This window comes from Theropithecus gelada, chromosome 13 (assembly GCF_003255815.1).
Source record: "Theropithecus gelada isolate Dixy chromosome 13, Tgel_1.0, whole genome shotgun sequence".
Classification (NCBI taxonomy): Eukaryota; Metazoa; Chordata; class Mammalia; order Primates; family Cercopithecidae; genus Theropithecus; species Theropithecus gelada.
This window is the reverse complement of record NC_037681.1, coordinates 94,239,562-94,260,011: the sequence shown is the minus strand read 5'-3', so window position 1 is coordinate 94,260,011 and position 20,450 is coordinate 94,239,562. Positions and strand designations below refer to the sequence as shown.

Sequence of the window (20,450 nt, the reverse complement as noted above, 5' to 3'; positions counted from 1 at the left end):
TTACACATATATGTCACATTTTGTTATCCATTCATAGATCAATAGACATTTGGGTTGTTTCCACCTCTTGGCCATTGTGAATAATGCTGTTATGAACATGGGTGTACAAATAGCTCTTCAAGATCCTACTTTCACTTTGTTGGGGTATATATTTAAAAGTGGAATTACTGGATCATACTATAATTCTATGTTTAATTTTTTGAGGAACAGCCACAATGTTTTGTATAATGGCTATACCATTTTACATTCCACCAGCAATAAGCAGTGGTTCCAATTTCTCCACATCCCTGACAACACTGATAATTTCCCTTTATTTGCTTGTTTTTTAAAATAACAGTGATTCCAATGGGTGTGAAGGGGTATCTTACTACAGTTTTGATTGGCATTTCCCTCATGATTAATGATGTAGAGAAGATTTTCATGTGCTTATTGGCTATTCGCACATCTTCCTTGAAGAAATGTCCATCAAATTCTGTGCCCATTTATCAATCAGATTGTTTGGGTTATTGTTGTTGAGTTGTAAGAGTTCTTTACATATTTTAGATATTAATCCCTCATCAGATAAATGATTTGCAAATATTTTCTCCTGTGAGTCACCTTTTCATTCTGTTGACTGGATTTTGTATACAAAAGTTCTGAATTTTGATAAAGTCTCACATATATATATTTCTTTTGTTGCCTTTGTGTTTTGTTTTTGTTTTTGTTCTTTGAGACATGGTCTCACTCTGTTGGCCAAAATGGAGTGCAGTAGTGCAATCATAGTTCATTGCAGCCTTAAACTCCAGGGTTCAAGTGATACTCATGCCTCAGCCTTCCAAGTAGCTGAGACTACAAGCATATGCCATCATGCCTGGCTAATTTTTATTTTTTTGTAGAGACAGGGTCTTGCTATATTGCCCAGGCTGATCTCAAACTCCTGGGTTCAGGCAATCCTCCCATCTCGGCCTCCCAAAGTGCTGGCATTAGAGGCATGATCCACCGCACCTGGCCTGGACATTTAAATAATATAATGCAGCAACTCTGGAAATCAGATTCTATTTCCATTCCAAGGTTTGGTGTTGTTGCTTTATGTTGTTTTAATAACTTCTCTAAACTAATTCTGTAAAGTTTATATTCTCTGTTATATATGGCCACCGAAGTTACTACTCAATTAGTTTAGTGATCAGCTAATGCCTGAACAGAAATTTCCTTAAATGCCTAGAACCAATAAATCTCGCAGCCTTTATCAAATGGCTCCATGCATATATTGGGATGTACCTTCAACACTAACCTAGGCAGCTGCCAACTCTACCTTAGCCTTCCCTTTTCTTCTTGTACAGACCCTCAAGGTCAGCCAGAGATAAGACCTAGTGCCTTGGGTCTTTCCCAAGCATACACAGGCCTATGCATGTATGGGGTCTCGCAGAGTCTTAGGAATATGTCAGAGCCTTTCAAAGAATCTATCAACATCTTATCCTCAAGTTTGCCTTTTAAGCTTTTCAGTCAGTTTACTGTTTACCTCAACTGTTAGTCCTCACCTCAGCCACTATGATATTAAAATACTTGTCTGTAAATGTTTTTGATAAACATCTTTCCCTCCCTTTCACCAGAGGCCTTTAGCACTGGATGGCTCCCAGTCAGGTCAAGTAAAGGTAAGCCTTTTGAGAGGAATCTTCCATGGAACCACTAGACACATCAAATTTTAACAATTCTTTGGGAAAGAAGTTTTTAAAAGAGCCCAGCTCCATTTTGCATCCTCTGGTCTTGGAAAAGAAAGCTATATTTCTTAAGTCTATCACTGAGCTGAGGTACTGGGAATGGGACTAGGGCAAGTTAAAATGCCAACGCTTACTGTTCTTAGTGGGATTTGGCCATTTTTCTTGAATAAATACTCCCTGGGTTGCCATTACGACTGGTTTATTTGCAAACATTTATCTCTTTCTTTGGATGGCTATTTCCTTTGCCCTTGTTTTTTGTCGTCCTTGTTGTTTGGATCTTATGAGTTCTATTATTTACTTATTCTCAACTAAAGAACAATTATTTGGCCCAAATATTTTCTAACAATGATGTATGTCTTGCTCCTGGCCCCAAACTCTAATTGGCTCCTCTCATATCTATAGATGCACAACATATTCATAGAAAATGGCCAGGAATTAGAACAATTCCTAGGCTTTCATCCAGTGTAGGTCTACTGGTCTAAGAAAGGATTGTTTTCTATTTCCAACTTCCTCACTCTCAGAATAGATGAAGAACATGAAAAAACAATCTCAAGTGTATATGGCAACTAGATCTCTTTTTGTCGTACTGATGCATACAATACTTTATTACAGAAAATGTATGTCTTAGGATACGGTGTGCCAGTCCTGAGTCATTTTCTTCTCCCATCACCTACACTATTCAATCTTTAAGTTAATCTCTCCAACCAGATGGAAGTGTTAGTGATGTCTATGGATAGCAGGACACAGGAGGCCTCAGAACTGGGCGACACAGCGAGACTCCGTCTCAAAAAAAAAAAAAAAAAAAAAAAAAGTACTGGCACATCTGACCAGGTTTCTACTGTTTACAGACATCCTGTCTTCTGAACTGTAAGTAAGTGGGATAGAAGATTTTCCTACCTACAATTAATTAAGTGAACTTGTTTTCTTTCTGGTAGCCGTTAACAGTGTTTTTAAAACCATAGCCTTGCAAGGAGTAAACATTTCATTTATGGCTATAAACTTAACAATTAATCTTAACTTTTGGTGAGTATTTTTGTGGTTCTTTTTTTTTTTCAATGCTATCATTGTGAGAAATTAGGCGAGGCTGTATCAGAGGCTTTAATGCAGTTACTATCAAAAGCTAGTTTGGTTCTCTTTCAGATAAAAGTAACAAAAATGTTTGCCTAAGACCAGGAACAACTTCTCCTTTCTTTGTAATTTCTACACACATATTGATATTTATAGATAATCATGGAAAAAACAATTTGTCTAAAGTGAACCAAGTCATCTCCTGTGGACAACTCAAAACACTGTCCCACCAATCAAAACGCTACACCACACCAACTCTGCACCCTTAACTTAAAATCTTCTATAAGAAATATTTACCTAGTGCCTCCACAGGGTACTATTCATTTCCTAACTCTGCAGCTCCTCTGTAGTGGATTCACAGAGATGCTGCAGGATATTTTAAAATTCTAGGGAAAGGACAGTGATAAACTACTAGCTCAAGGTCAAAGTGTCAACATCAGATAGTGTTATGTTCCTTTCAATGCTGTTGTGCCTTGGCAAAAGCTGGATTTTTGGCAGCTGCTGTAATAAAAAGCAGAAAATAAGAGAGGGTCCAACCTCATCTCATGGTTTGAGAAGCTGCATAGTGTCCAACAGCTACACACATGTCATTAGTAAGTAATCGTGGTTATTTATGAACAAATTCTTTTTTCAAAAACCAAAACCAAAAATAAATAACAAATTTGTTAAATTAGTTGTTAGATCAAAACAATTAGTATTTATGTCCTAATTCCTTAGCTGCTATTTGAAAAAAATAATTGCTTATTATACATAAAGTGGAGAAAATAAATCAATGAAACACTAAGGGTGCTGTGAACCAAGAAAGCTTAGAAACTTTGCCCTAGATAGAGCCCACTAACCCAAATAATGATCCATACAATTTCCTTCATCAAATATTTATAAATGCCTATGTGTATATAATATATCTGATCAAATAACTCATCTATCTGAACCAGAGATCAATGTATGAAAAGTTCCATATTTCACTGAAAAATTAAAGAGCACTGGATTTTTGTCACTACAGAATCAACTAGCCAATACACAAATAAAATTTCAAATAATAAAACTTTGAATAATTTCTGCATAATACCTGAATGGGAGCTTTCAATGGTGGTATCTGATTTGGAATCCGGAGATGGAGGAATTTGTCTTAATTGTGGAACATAATACATCTTCGTACTACCAGAAGGCTTATATGGCAATAATAAAGGCTGACCTAAGGAGGTAAAAATCAGAACAATTAATACGAAAAACATTTATTAATTCACTGAACAAATATGGAATGCCTTCTATATTTCAGGCAGTGTTCATGACTTTTGGAATTTATGAGTGAACAAAGAGAAATGTATCTCTGCCTTCAAGAAGAATGAGAATTCTAGAGGAGGAAAATATACAGTAAATAATTAACATACTAAATGAGTAAATTATCCAGCATTTTAATAAATTATAAGTGATACAGAGAAAATATAGAAATGCTGAGGGTAATTAGGAATACAGGAGAAATTGAGGTTTAAATGCAGGGGAAACAGTTTAAGTAGGATGGTAGGGATAGGTTTCATTGAGATGACTTTTTAGCAATCCATTCCATATATAAATGACTCTAACCAAAAAACATCTTATCTTACATTGAACCGTAACCTGGTCATAATCAAGCCCTTATACTGGTCTTATTTTGCTTCCAGAGTCACAGACAGTAAGTCTAATTCTCATCTGTGTGACAGGGCTTCAAAACATAGTTTCCACTGCAAGAGTATGAATTTTCAATATTAAGAAAATACATAAAAGTAAAAATTACAAGGTGCTACCACTCAAGGATAATTATTATTAACATTTTAATGTATATCTTACCCATCTTTTCCTGTTGTTTACAAAGTGTCTGCATATAGTATGCATAATTTGAAATTCAGCTTTTCTATTTTCTATTTAAAATAAAAATATTCATTTTACTTCCTATTCTTCACATTTGTATGGTTATACCACAGATTAAATATAGTCAACTCTTAGCCTAATGTTGAAAATGCAGGTTGTGTTAAAATGTTCAATTATAAAGAGTTCTGTGAATAAAGATTTTCCCGTTTATACTTATTCTTCCCCATCACCCATCTGGGTAAATTCTTTTTACAAAGTGAAAAATTACACCCTTCATGAAGTTTTTAAAAAAGTACTGACTGCTAAATTGCTTATTAATATGTCTGTGACAATTTACTCTTCCTCCAACAGCACACGTAGAGTCATTAAGAAATGATTAATTGCTAATAGGGGTAAAAGGAATCTCATTTTAAAAATATGCCCTCATCTTACTATTACGGACTTTTTTTTTTCTATATAATGGTTTTTCTTTCATGATTGGTAGAAACTGTCAAATATGCCCTCATGTCCAATTTCCCTCCCTCCTTACATCTATACATCTATATATACTTCCAATCTCCCTCACAGCCATGTGTGAATGTGTGGGTGACTTTGATCAGTCCGTGGGAAGAGTGCGAGAATGTGTGCAACTTCCAGGCATTCCCGTAAAGTTATCCCATTAAAGCCCCCCACTTCCTAGATACTGCAGATCATGATAGCGGTAGCAGTTACTCTAGACCCAGAAATGGAAGTCACACTTCCAGAGATGGAAGCATGACAGAGCCACCAGACATGCAACTCAGCTATCAGCTCTAGACTACTTACCTGTAATTTAGGGTTTCTGTGATAAAATAGTTATACCATAGCCTAAAGTAATAAGAAACGCAATTCCCAGGAAAGTCTTGGTGGTGTGCTGGAACCAGAACCAGCTGACTTGGGGGTATGCAACCTAGTAAGACACCAGCCGAAATGGCCAAGGGAAACACTTGTGCCACTCCATACCCAAACCCAGACAGCACAGCTTGCAGCTCCAGGAGAGGCTCCTTCCTTTCACTTGGGAAGATGGAAGATTAAACAGGCCTTTGTCTTGCAACCTGGATACCAGCTCAGCCACAGTATGATAGAGATGCCAGGCAGAGTCCTGAGGCCTCCATTCCATGACCTAGCTCCTGGACAACATTTCTAGACACACCCCGGGCCAGAAAGGAACCTGCTGCCTTGAAGGACCCAGTCCTGGTAGGATTCATCGCCTGCTGACTAAAGAATACCTGGGTCCTGAATAGTCAGCAGTGGTAGCCAGGCAGTATCACCTGGGTAAAACTCAGAGATGTGCTGGCCTCAGGTGTGACCCAGCAATTTCCCAGCAATGGTGGCTATGAGGAGAGACTCCCTTTGCTTGAGAAAAGGAGAGGGAAGATTAAATAGGACTTTGTTTTGCAGCTTAGGTGCCAGCTCAGCCACAGAGGAGTAGAGTACAAAGTAGGCTCCAGGAGTTCCTGATTCCAGGTGTTGGCTTGTGGATGTCATTTCTGGACCTGCCCTGGGCCAGAAGGGAGCCCATAGCCCTGAGGGGAGAGTCCTAGGCCTAGAAGCATTCACCCAAGCTGACAAAAGAGCCCTTGGGCCTTGAATGAATATCAGTGGTAGGCAGCCAGTACTCACCACAAGCCTGGGGCAGTGGTGGCCACGGGGAGTGACTTCTCTGTTTGTGGGAAAAAGAGGAAAGAAGGGGAAGAACTTTTTGTCTTGTGGCATAGATGTCAGTTCAGCCACAGCAGAATAAAGCACTAAGGTTTCTGACTTCAGGTCATGGCTCCCAGACAGCAATTCTGGACCTGCCTAGGGCCAGGGGGAAATCGCCACCCTGAAGGAAAGCACACAAGACTGCCTGGCTTTGCCACCTGCTGATTGCAGAGTCCCAAGGCCTTGAACAAACATAGGCAGTATCCAGGAAGTGGTTCCTGTAGACCTCAGGCGTGACCCAGTGTTTGCTGGCTTCAGGTCTGACCTAGAACAGTCCCACTGGTGGTGGCCACAGGGGTGGTTGTGTCACACCAGCTCCAAGCAGCTCAGCACAGAGACAGAGACTCCATTCCTTTGGGAGAAAGTAAAGGAAGAGAACAAGAGTCTCTACCTGGTAATCCAGAGAATTATTCTGGATCTTATTAAAAACTTCTGATATGGTTTGGCTCTGAGTATCCAACCAAATCTCATCTCAAATTGTAATCCCCATATGTGGAGGCAGAGACCAGGTGGGAGGTGATTAGATTATGGGTGTGGTTCCCCCACCTTGTTCTCATGATAGTGAGGGAGTTCTCATAAGATGTTGATGGTTTAAAAGTGGCAGTTTCCCCTGAGTTTTTTCTCCTGCTGCCATGTAAGATGTGTCTTGCTCCCCCTTCACCTTCCACCATGACTGTTAAGTTTCCTGAGGCCTCCCCAGCCATGTGGAACTGTGAGTCAATTAAACCTCTTTTACTTGTAAATTACCCAGTCTCAGGTAGTATCTTTAAAGCAGTGTGAAAATGAATACAAAGAAGTGGGGCACTGCTATGAAGATAACCTGAATATGTGGAAGCAACTTGGGAACCGGGTAACAGGCAGAGATTGGAACAGTTTGGAGGGCTTAAGAGGAAGACAGGAAAATGTGGGAAAGTCTGGAACATCCTAGAGGCTTACTGAATGACTTTGACCAAAATGCTGACAGTGACATGGACAATGAAGTCCAGGTTGAGGTCGTCTCAGATGGAGATGAGAAATTTGTTGGGAAATGGCATAAAGGTCACTTTTGCTATGCATTAGCAAAGAGACTGGCAGCATTTTGCCCCTATCCTGGAGATCTATGGAACTCTGAACTTGAAAGAGATGATTTACGGTATCTGGCGGGAGAAATTTCTAAACAGCAAAGCATTCAAGAGGTGACCTGGCTTATTCTGAAAGCATTCAGTTATGTACTTTCACAAAGAGAGGGTTTGAAATTGGAACTTATGTTTAAAAGGGAAGCAGAGTATAAAAGTTTGGAAAATTTGCAGCCTGACTATGCACTAGAAAAGAAAAACCCATTCAAGGAATTCAAGCTGGCTGCAGAAATTTGCATAAGTAACGAGGAGCCAAATGTTAGTAGCCAAGACAATGGGGAAAATGTCTCCAGGGCATGTCAGAGATCTTAATGGGAGTCCCTTCCATCCCAGGCCTGGAGGCCTAGGAGGGAAAAATGGTATTGTGGGCCAGGCCCAGGGCCCAGCTGCTCTGTGCAGCCTTGGGACTTGGTGCCCTGTGTCCCAGCTGCTCCAGCTCCATCTGTGGCTAAAAGGACAACAGTTCGGGACACTGCTTTAGAGGGTGCAAGCCCCAAGCTTTGGCAGTTTCATGTGGTGTTGGGCCTACAGGTGCATAGAAGACAAGAGTTGAGCTTTGGGAGCCTCCACCTAGATTTCAGAGGATGTATGAATGCCTGGATGTCCAGGAAGAAGTCTGCTGCAGGGGCAGAGGCCTCACGGAGAACCTCTACTAGGGCAACGCAGACTGGTAACATGGGTTGGAGCCCCATTAACAGTCTCTACTTGAGTACAGCCTAGTGGAGCTGTGAGAAGAGGGCCATCATCCTCTAGACCTCAGAATCCACCAACAGCTTGCACTGTGTACCTAGAAAAGCTGCAGGCACTAAACACCAGCTCATGACAGTAGCTGTGGGAGCTGTACCCTGCAAAACCTCAGGGGTGGAGCTGCCCAAGGCCACGGGAGCCAACTCCTTGCATCAGCATGCCCTGGATGTATGACATGGAGTCGAAGGAAATTTTGGAGCTTTAAGATTTAATGACTGCCCAGCCAGGTTTCAAACTTGCATGGGGCCTGTAACCCCTTTGTTTTAGCCAGCTTCTCCCATTTGGAATGGGAACATTTATCCAATGCCTGTACCCCCACTGTATCTTGGAACTAACTTGTTTTTTTTTTTTTTTTTTTGAGACGGAGTCTCGCTCTGTCGCCCAGGCTGGAGTGCAGTGGCCGGATCTCAGCTCACTGAAAGCTCCACCTCCCGGGTTCACGCCATTCTCCTGCCTCAGCCTCCCGAGTAGCTGGGACTACAGGTGCCCGCCACCTCGCCCGGCTAGTTTTTTGTATTTTTTAGTAGAGACGGGGTTTCACCGTGTTAGCCAGGATGGTCTCGATCTCCTGACCTCGTGATCCACCCGTCTCGGCCTCCCAAAGTGCTGGGATTACAGGAACTAACTTGTTTTTTATTTTACAGGTTCACAGGCAGAAGGGACCTACCTGCCTTGTCTAAGATGAGACTTTGGACTTGGACTTTCGGGTTAATGCTGGAATGAGTTGACTCTGGGGGACTATTGAGAAGGCATGATTGGTTTTTAAATGTGAAAAGGACATGAGATTTGGGAGGGGCTGGAGTGGAATAATATGGTTTGGCTCTGTGTCCCTAGTCAAATCTCATCTCAAATTGTAATCCCCACATGTTGAGGGAGGGACCTGGTGGGATGTCATTGGATCATGGGAGCAGTTTCTCTCATGCTGTTCTTGTGATAGTGAGGGAGCACTCATGAGATCTTGATGGTTTTAATGTGGCAGTTATCCCCGAGCTTCCTCTCTCTCTCCCGCCACCATGTAAGATGTGCCTTGCCCTCCCTTCACCTTCTGCCGTGATTGTTACATTTTCTGAGGCCTCCCCAGCCATGCAGAACTGAGTCAATTAAACCCCCTTTCTTTACAAATTAACCAGTCTTAGGTAGCATACTTATAGCAGTTTGAAAATGGACTAATACAACCTCCAAAGTGGTACCTCTACAAGTCTGCAAGAGCCACAGTGTTACTAGGCTTGAGGTGCCCCCTAATGGAGATATGGCTACAGTGACCAAAAACTCAGACCATAACACCCAACTCCCTTTGAATTCCCTGAAATCATTCCCGAGAAGGATGGGTATAAACAAAGTCAGACTGTGAAGACTACAATAAATACCTAATTCTTCAATGCTCAGACACCAACAAACATCCACAAGCTTCTCGACCATCTACGAAAACATGACCTCACCAAATGAACTAAATATGACACTAAAAACCAATCCTGAAAAAACAGAGATGTGGAACCTTTCAGACAAAGAATTCAAAATATCTGTTTTGGCTGGGTGCAGTGGCTCATGCCTGTAATTCCAACACTTTGGGAGGCCGAGGCAGGCAGATCACCTGAGGTCAGGAGTTCGAGACCAGCCTGGACAACATGGTGAAACCCCATCTCTACTAAAAATACAAAAATTAGCCGGGTGTGGTGGTGCACCCCTGTAGTCCCAGCTCCTCGGGAGCGTGAGGCAGGAGAACTGCTTGAACCCAGGGGGCAGACGCTGCAGTGAGCCGAGAATGCACCACTATACTCCATCCTTGGCAACAGAGCAAGAGTCCATCTCAAAAAAAAAAAAAAAAAAAAATCTGCTTTGAGGAAACTCAAAGAAATTCAAGATAACACGAGAAAGAACTCAGAATCCTATAAGATAAATTTAACAAAAAGAATAAAGCTAAACCTCTATATTTCATCATATACAAAATCAAATCAAAATGGATTAAAGACTTAAATCTAAGACCTCAAGCTATGAAACTACTAGAAGAAAACATTGGGAAAACTCTCTAGGACATTAAAGATTAGCAAAGATTTATTGAGTTATATCCCACATGCAGAGGTTACCAAAGCAAAAACAGACAAATGGGATCACATCAAGTTAAAAAGCTTCCACATAGCAAAGGAAACAACAGTGAAGAGACAAACCACAGAACAGGAGGAAATACTTGCAAACTATCCATCTGACAAGGGATTAATAGCTATAATGTATAAAGAACTGAAACAACTCTATAGGAAAAAAATCTAATAATCCAATTTAACAATGAGCAAAAGATCTGAACAAACATTTCTCAAAACAAGACATATAAACGTCAAACAGGCATATGAAAAGGTGCTCAACATCAGTGATCACCAGAGAACTGCAAAGCAAAACTACAATGAGATACCATCTCACCCCAGTTAAAATGGTTTTATTCAAAAGATATACAACAAATGTTGGCAAGAATGTGGAGAAAAGGGAATTCTCGTACACTATTGCTGGGAATGTAAATTAGTACAACCACTGTAGAGAACAGTTAGTTTGGAGATTCCTCAAAAAACTACAATTAAAGCTAACATATGATCCAGCAATCCCACTGCTAGGTATATAACCAAAGTAAGTAAATCAGTATGTCAAAGAGATAAATCTGCACCCCATGTTTATTGCAGCACTGTCCACAATAGCCAAAATTTAGAAGCAACCTAAGTGCCCACCAATAGATTAATGGATAAATTAACCTATTACATATACACAATGTAGTACATACACACAAAGGCAGTACATATACACAATGGAATACTATTCAGTCATAAAAAATAATGAGATCCTGTCATTTGCAGCAACATGGATGAAACTGGAGGTCATTATATATAAAGTGAAATAAGCCAGGCACAGAAATGGAAACTTCACATGTTCTCACTTATTTGTGGGATCTAAAAATTAAAACAACTGAATTCATGGACAAACATAGACAGAAAAATGGTTACCAGAGGCTGGGAAGGGTAGTGAGTGGTGTGGGGGAAGTGAGGATTGTTAATGGGTATAAAAATATAGTTAGATAATCAGTAAGACATAGTATTTGATAGCACAACAGGGTCTACAGTCAATAATTCATTGTACATTTTAAAATAACCAAAAGACAGCTAGGCGTGGTGGCTCATATCTATAATCCAGCACTTTGGGAGGCCAAGGCAGGCAGATCACTTGAGGTCAGGAGTTCGAGACCAGCCTGGCCAACATGGTGAAATCCCGTCTCTACTAAAAATACAAAATTTAGCAGGGCATGGTGGCGGGCACCTGTAATCCCAGCTACTCAGGAGTCTGAGGCAGGAGAATTGCTTGAACCAAGGAGGCAGAGGTTGCAGTGAGCTGAGATCATCCCACTGTACTTCAGCCTGGGCGACAAAGGAAGACTCCATCTCAAAATAAAATAAAATAAAATAACAAAAATAATGTAACTGGACTGTTTGTTAACACAAAGAATGGATAAATGCTTGAGGTGATGGATATCCCATTTACCTTGATGGGATTATTATACATTATATGCCTATATCAAAATAGCTCATGTACCTCATAAATATCTATGTCTACTATGTACCCAGAAGAATTAAAAATAAAAATAAATTTGTAAAGATAAATCAAGCAGTTCAAAAGAACAGTTCCATTAGAACTTTGTGCAGAATTACTTTAGAGTATAAATGTATGTGGGAATACATGATAACTTTACAATATTCACCCTTCCATCCTAGAACCATACCTTTCTTTTAATTTAGTCAATTATTATTTTCTATCTCTACAAAAGGATTAATGTTTCCTGCATTAGGTCATTTAAAATTTTTGTTTAGGTTATTTCTAAGCCTTTCATAGGGTTGTATTGCTCATATGATTATGAATTTTGAATACACCTACCATTTTTCACTGCTAAAAACCTTCAGTTCCTTCCATTTATCCTTATTTTTAGAGACCACGGTTTTCTCTTATATCCTGTCACCATTTCTAGATGGACTCCTAGTCACTCGTCTCTAGTTAATAAAACCCAAATCCCTCTAGACCGATTCTGATTGTCCTGGAGTAGAATTAGCTCTCCTTCTCTGGAAACAATACTCTTTTTTGGCGGGGGGAGAGGAAGTCTCCCTCTGTCGCCCAGGCTGGAGTGCATTGGCATGATCTCTGCTTACGGCAACCTCCGCCTCCCAGGTTCAAGCAACTATCCCTCCGCCTCCCAGGTTCAAGCAACTATCCTGCCTCAGCCTCCCGAGTAGCTGGGATTACAGGCATGCGCCACCATGCCCGGCTAATTTTTGTATTTTCAGTAGAGATGAGGTTTCACCATGTTAGCTAGGCTGGTCTCGAACTCCTGACCTCAGGTGATCCACCCTCCTTGGCCTCCCAAAGTGCTGGGATTACAGGTGTGAGCCACCACGCCTGGCCAGAAACAATAATCTTTATATTACTTAGAACTGTGTCACCATCTTTGGTAACTCTATCATTCTGATAACTTATTTTGGCAATGAATTCCATATTGTTAGTAGCCTGCTTCTAAGGAAGAATTCACTTCCAAGCGAAGGAAATGAGACAAAAGGTTGATGCCTAAAGGGATTTCCTGTCCTTATCCATGCCGTATGGACCACAATTATGCTAAACCTAAAATATAAATAAATAAAGTGAGTGAGCTATTTACTGAAAAGTGTTATGGCATAAGCTGGGGAACACCACTTTCTGAGTCTACAATGCTTTCTTACGGCATATGGGATATGCTCTGAACCATAGACGGTACTTGCCTACAACGAGCACCAGATGGAACGCATGCATTTGGGAACAAAGAAGCTTTTTAAGAAGTTTTTGCTTTCAACCTTTGTGACTATAAGTGTTGTTAAATGGAAGACCTTAGAAATAAGAAAGGGACAATTCTACTAGGGACAGGAGCCACCTAGCTACTTAACATTTTTTATATCACTAAAGCAAAACACAGAGCAGCATACAGAGTGCTGACTAAATCTATGATTGACCTGAATTATCCAGAAGAAATAAGGTTACTTTTAAAAAGGAGTATGATTAACACCTAGAGGTATTAATTTCTATCACTGGGCATGGCAAAGTGACCTCTAAAGAAAGTCCAGTCAAGAAATTAATAAAAAATGACCTTGGCCAGGCGCAGTGGCTCATGCCTGTAATCCCAGCACTTTGGGAGGCCGAGGTGGGCAGATCACGAGGTCAAGAGATGGAGATCATCCTGGCCAACATCGTGAAACTCCATCTCTACTAAAAATACAAAAATTAGCTGGGCATGGTGGTGCACACTTATAGTCCCAGCTACTTGGGAGGCTGAGGCAGGAGAATCCTTGAACCTGGGAGGTGCAGGTTGTAGTGAGCCAAGATCACGCCACTGCACTCCAGCCTGGAGGTGGAGCGAGACTCCGTCTCAAAAAAAAAAAAAAAAAAAAAAATGACCTCAACCTTAGTCTGAGACAACTTAGGAATATTTGTACCACTCTACCAGGCAAAAAGAAAAAAGGAAAAAAAAAAAAGCTGTAGCTTCCAATTCTATTTGGTCATTGCTGTAGTTATTGTTAGAATCTGATTTATTAATTTTCTTTCTCCATCAGTGTATATGAAGCTTGACAGCAATGGCTGAATCTGCCACGCAGCTCACAGGTTGGAGAAAATTAACAGCAACGATTGGACAAAATTACAATGGACCCAGAGCAGAAATGACTATCACATGGAGATGGATCTGAGACAAATAAAGAACTTTTGGAAGTTTTTTGAAGTCCTCAAAAACTTTGTTTGGACGTAGTAGTCTTAAGGTTACACTGGACTGCCTGTCTAGGGGAAGAAGTGAATACATAGCAAATAATGGCTGCTTCCGGGAAAGGAAAAAAGCACTAGAAAGGGGTAGAGGAACTTGTTAATTCAGAGTAATGGGTAAGCAGTCATGTAATTAACATGCAATTCTTTGTACCTTAAAATGTTTTGTACCAAAAAAAAAAAACCTCATAAAATTTTACTTTTGACCCACAGTGTTGAAAATAATAATTAGTAAACTAAATAATATTAATTCTTTGATAAAAAGTTTATATGAACCATAAATCATAGACTCTATAAATTGATCCATTTGAGGACAGCAGAGGTTTAAAACATGCTTTTTTTTTTTGGAGACGGAGTCTCTCTCTATCGCCTAGGCTGGAGTGCAGTGGCGCAATCTCGACTCACTGCAAGCTCTACCTCCCGGGTTCATGCCATTCTCCTGCCTCAGCCTCCCAAGTAGCTGGGACTACAAGCGCCCGCCAAAATGCCCGGCTATTTTGTGTGTGTGTGTGTGTGTGTGTGTGTGTATTTTTAGTACAGATGAGGTTTCATCGTTTTAGCCAAGATGGTCTTGATCTCCTGACCTTGTGATCTGCCCGCCTCAGCCTCCCAAAGTGCTGGGATTACAGGTGTGAGCTACTGCATGCTGCTTTTATAGCTGTTTCTTCTCTTGTGTTTCTGCCACTACCATGAGAACACCACACTCTAGGATAGTTATTGACCCATTAGCCTGAGTCTCAGAAAGAAGTATCCGGAACAGACCCAAACCATTTCTGCAGCTTACAGCCAGCCCAGCCAAAGTCCAATTGACCCATAAACCTGTGAGTAAGAAAAACAAATGTCTGCTGTTACAAACCATGGAGATTTTTTAGGTTGTTTGTTGTACTGTATCACTGTAACAACAGGTAACCAACACATAAAGGTGTTCTTTGTGATGATTTATTAAACTATACATATATATATATTTGGTATGCTTTAATTTCACAAGAAAAATGTTCAAGAATTATAACCATCTTAGTATATAAATGCACTTACTTAAATTCAATGCAATTTAAATGCTGAACCAAACATTTTTCTTTACATTTAGGTATATTCTATCTATATGTGTAGATGGACAAGTTTTTTGTGTAAGTAGAGAAACTTAAAATGTACTTTGAGTAGATTTGTCCAAAATAGTAAATATTTTAAAAATTAGTAAAGTTTCCATCTTCATTTGGGGAAGAATGGAAACTTAATTGTTAATTTTCCTGCTACTTACCCAAAAAAGAAAATAATATACAATTTGCTGTAATTCTAAATGTTATACGGTAAAAGTACTATCAAAATATCACTGAAACTATAGCATATAAAACACTCTAAATGTTCACCTTATGGTAAAGACTGCTACCTATTCACCAAAATCCATTTCTTCTTCATTTTGGAAAACACAGCTAAACTACATTCCTGAAAGTGATTTGGGTTACTTCCAGACCTGGCCTGTAAACATCTCCTATATATGCTCCTCCATGCTTTCTGTTCCTTCCAGCTGACCATGAAGGTAAATCCAACATAACCTTGGGTTACGTATTTTAAAGACAACAGAGCAAGAAGTCAACCTGGGTCTCTGGTGATTGCTTTATAAGCAAGAGATAAACTGCTATTGTGTTTGCACTATCATATGCTTATGCATCTATTTGTTATGGTATTTAGTATATACATACTCTATATACACACTATATAGTAATAACATTACTATAATACAAGATAATTTATCTGCCCTTTTAAAAGCAGACCTCAATTACTTTCAAGTTGTTATGAATTCCTTGCATTTTTATTGCAAATATGAGACAAAAATAAGTTTTAACCACAAATGGCATGAGTTCTACATGTTAACTCTGCTAGAAATTAAGATAAAAATATAGTAAATCACATTCTGTTGACAGCTATGCAAATAAAAGACAGATATAATCATATGGACCCTAATTCTTAAATTAAAATTAGGTTTTCTGACTAGAAAGGCACAACCACAAATTTCTAACATAATTACACAAAAGAGCTGGTCTAACAATCTAAAATGAAATCACATTCTCTTACCATCTGTGCCACGAGAAAAAGTAACCTGCTGGACTGAAGATGATGAGGCAAACTTGACAGGAGCTTTGCGTAGTTTCTGGTTACCAGGCTCTGTAATTTCATGTCCACGATCTTCAGCATTAATAAAAATCTCAGATGAAAATAGGGTCTTTTCTGGACTTTCTGTTGTTATCTGAGTGACTGCATCAGATGACAGTTTTTCAGAGAAAGCAGAAAGTGGAGTCTTTATCTTCTTGGGTAATCTAACCAAAAAAGAGAAAGAATACAGCAGGTTATCTCCTTGGCCTATTAGAAACTGAAATCTCTTTCCAAAAGTGGTTTCAGGGAATATTTAAGTAGCTATAGGAATATTTTGTGGACACATCAACGTCAAATGTTATTAAGGTAAAATTTCTGCAGTACCCTTTATTTTGTTTGATACAATGTTATCACACATTTACTTTTATCTTAAAACTTACTTTTAATTTAGAATGTTAAATTATATAAGTTAGTTGAGGAAATGGTATTTTTCAGCTGAATTGAAAATACATTTTTTTAAATTACTAGATGTCCACTATAAATTAGGGGACTGTGCTAAATACACACAGCGTACAAAGATAAACAAGAAACAGAGCATTCCATCAAGGAGTTCTGGGAGAACCAGGAGTTTTCAAGGTTGTAGTTATATCTTGAGATCATAGGAAATTGATATTAAAACAGAGTGGAGCAAGTAAATAACTGAATACATAAATAATTGGAAAGAAGAAGCAAATTTTGCTTAAGAAGAAGTCCAGATAACAGATGTGGATACCTCCCACCAAAGAAGGTTAAGCTTAATCTTCCCCTCCTCCTTTGTGTATGCACTGAACTGAGTGACTGGATTTCAAAACATAGAGTATAAGAAGGGAAAAATAGTAACTTATTTCCATGGTGGAGACACCTAGCAAGCACTGCCTTATCCAAGTGATCAGTTAACATCAGCAGTGATGATGTGGATACCACATATGCAACCTAGGCAATGCCATTCCAGACACAGGAATGGGCAATTTCACAATGAAGACACAAAAGCAATTGCAACGAAAGCAAAAGCTGACAAATGGGATCTCATTAAATGTAAGAGCTTCTGCACAGCAAAAGAAAAATTATCAACAGAGTAAACAGACAACCTACAGAATGGAAGAAAATATTTGCAAACTATGCATCTGATAAAGGTTTAGTATCCAGCATTTATAAGCAACCTAGTGGGCAAAGGATATGAACAGACATTTTTTAAAAGATACATATGTGGCCACCACGCATAAGAAAAAAGCTTAATATCAATGATTACATAAATGCAAATCAAAACCACAATGAGATACCATTTCACACCAATCAGAATGGCTGTTATAAAAAAGTCAAAATATAACAGATGCTGTCAAGGTTGCAGAGAAAAGGGAGTGGCTGTACACTGTTTGTGGGAGTGTAAATTAGTTCAACCACTGTAGAAAGCAGTGTGGCAATTCCTCAGAGAGCTAAAGACAAAACTACCATTTGACTCAGCAATCCATTGCTGTGTACATACCCTAAGAAATATAAATCATTCTACCATAAAGACGCATGCACACAAATGTTCATTATAGTACTATTCACAATAACAAAGACATGAATCAACTTAAATGCCCCATAAATGACAAACTGGATAAAGAAAATGTGGCACATTTACACCATGGAATACTATGCAGCCATATAAAAGAACAAGATCATGTCTTCTGCAGAATATGGATGGAGCTGCAGGTCATTATCCTTAGCAAACTAATGCAGGAACAGAAAATCAAATACTGCATCCTCACATTTATAAGTGGGACCTAAATGATGAGAAGTCATGGATACAGAGAGGGGAACAATAGACACTGGGGCCTACTTGAGGGTGGAGGGACGGGGGAGAGAAACAGAAAAAAAAACACTACTGGGTACTAGGCTTAGTACCTGGGTGGTGACATAACCTGTAAAACAAACCCCCATGACACGAGTTTACCTATAGAACAAACTGGAACATGTATCCCCTGAACCTAAAAGTTTAAAAATAAAAAAATAGGTCGGGCACAGTAGCTCATGCCTGTAATCCCAGTATTTTGGGAGGCCGAGGTGGGTGGATCACCTGAGGTCAAGTCTGGCCAACATGGTGAAACCCCGTCTCTACTAATAATACAAAAATTAGACAGGCGTGGTGGTGCATGCCTGTAATCCCAGCTACTTGGGAGGCTGAGGCAGGAGAATTGCCTGAACCCAGGGGGCAGGGGTTTCAGTGAGCCGAGATCGCGCCATTGTACTCCAACTTGGGCGACAAGAGCGAAACTCTGTCTCCAAAAAAATAAAAATAAAAATAAAAATAAAATGAAAAAAAAAAAAGATGTTAACAACAGGAGAAGCTAGGAGAGAGGTATAAGGAACTCTATTATATGTGTATCTTTTCTGTAACTCTAAAATTACTTGAAAATAAGGCCTGGCATAGTGATTCATACCTATGATCCCAGTACTTTGGGAGGCTGAGGCAGGAGGATCACTTGAGTCCAGGAGTTAAGTGACCACCCTGGGCAATGTGGCAAGACCATCTCTACAAAACATAAAAAAATAGGCACAGTGGCATGTGCCTATAGTCCCAGCAACTGAGGAGACTGAGACAGAAGGATTGCTTGAGACCAAAAGTTTGAGGCAGCAGTGAGCCATGACTGCACCACTGCACTCCAGAGCCTGGGTAACAGAGCAAGACCTTGTCTCTATAAAGAAAAAAAAAAAAAAAAGGAATAAAACTTTCAAAAAATCACTTGAAAATAAAGTTTCAAGAAGAGAATAATGTTGTATTGTATTAGAGTAATATCTAGAATATATCACAAAAGTCGAACTTTTGAGTCTATACTATATGCCTACCATTCACTAATTGAAAAGGACAGTTATGAGAAAAGAAACAAAAATGTCAATTCCCCTTATGAACATAAATACAAAAATCCTAAACAAAATGTTAGACAACAAAATGTAGCACATGTGTGTGTATGCTGTGTGCTTGCTCTCATTTTACACACACATACATTTGTGTGTAGTTGAATCTCTACCATGATAGTTTACCCCAGGAATACAAGATGAGTTAACATTAAAAAAAAAAAAAAAAGTGATTAACCACCTACCTCACCAGAATAAAGGAGAAACACACATGACCATATCAATACAGGCAGAGACGGCATTTAATAAAACTCAGTAATTATGCATGACAAAAACTCACAGCAAAGAGAAACTACAAAAAACCCTAAAGCAATCATTGTGTTTACTAGTAGAATGTTGAAAATATTGCCTGTGAGATCAGGAACAAAATAAGGATGCCAACTCTTACCACTTCTATTCAATATTTTAGTAAGGTGTTAAATGGCATTAGCAGTAAGGCAGGAAAAAAGAAGAGGTATGGATAAGAAAGAAAGAATAGCTACTTTTCATATTTGATATAATTGTGTACATAGAAAAATCCAAAAGAATCTACATGTAACTTACTAGGATGTAACTTTTTAGAAAATTTGCCAGATACAAGATCAAATTTTTAAGTCCATTAGATTTTTCTTTATCATAGAAGTTATAAAATTAAAATCTAAAAAGTATGTCATAAAAATAGTACCAAAAATATCAAATACCTAATAAAGTATAATAAAAGATGCAAGAACTTTATATAGAATACTATTAATACATTATAGAGAGAAGTTAAGAGTGATCTAAATGGGTCTTCCATTTCCAAGTAGGATGAGGTAGGGAGCCATATACCATCACTCCTACTTTAACAAACAAACAAAATGAATGAATTATAAAAATCATATTTTTTTAAAAAAGTCTTACAGCTATAGAAACAATGAGGAAATATTACCAATTAACATGCTAGAGAGAGGAATTTGGTGATTCTAGGCAAGGGTTTGGTGTAGGTAGACATAATCTACTGACAAAGAGAAATCACCAAGCTTTTGAAGAACATGAAGGCTGTCATGATGGTGTGACATGATGGAATCTAGCAGGATATCCATCTGATTTCCCCCACAAGACATTTCCTGAGTGTTGGGGTGGTACGGGAGGCTGGGCCTCAGTCAGAGTAATAGACTGAAATCTCATTCATACTCATGGCACTATAAGAGATCAAGTTCCACTAGATGGAGAGGCCTGGGACAAACACACATCAGCTCTCCTCCTTAAAACATTTGCCAAATGTTGTACCTGCTTAAGGCAGGGGGCTTAATAACTAATGCTTGAGGAAGAGAACTTTTAAAGGTAAGGAATTAAAGACTCACTACACTCAGTCAAAAGTCAGAAGGGCCAACCCCAAGAAAGGGGCTGAGAAAAACAGTAAAATTATTTGCAAGAGTACTAATGAAATGAATTTCCCTTG

General features: G+C 39.2%; 1 protein-coding gene across 1 annotated transcript in view; it reads right to left on the bottom strand.

The window, feature by feature from the left end:
- The window catches only part of ALMS1 (ALMS1, centrosome and basal body associated protein), a 220,967-nt gene that overhangs the window by 68,851 nt on the left and 131,666 nt on the right, over positions 1-20,450 (bottom strand). Inside the window, exons 11-12 of the mRNA XM_025353758.1 lie at positions 16,076-16,317; positions 3,835-3,960 (exon numbers count right to left, since the gene is read on the bottom strand). Coding sequence (XP_025209543.1) covers positions 3,835-3,960; positions 16,076-16,317 — 368 coding nt within the window. The remainder of the gene's footprint in view (positions 1-3,834; positions 3,961-16,075; positions 16,318-20,450) is intronic.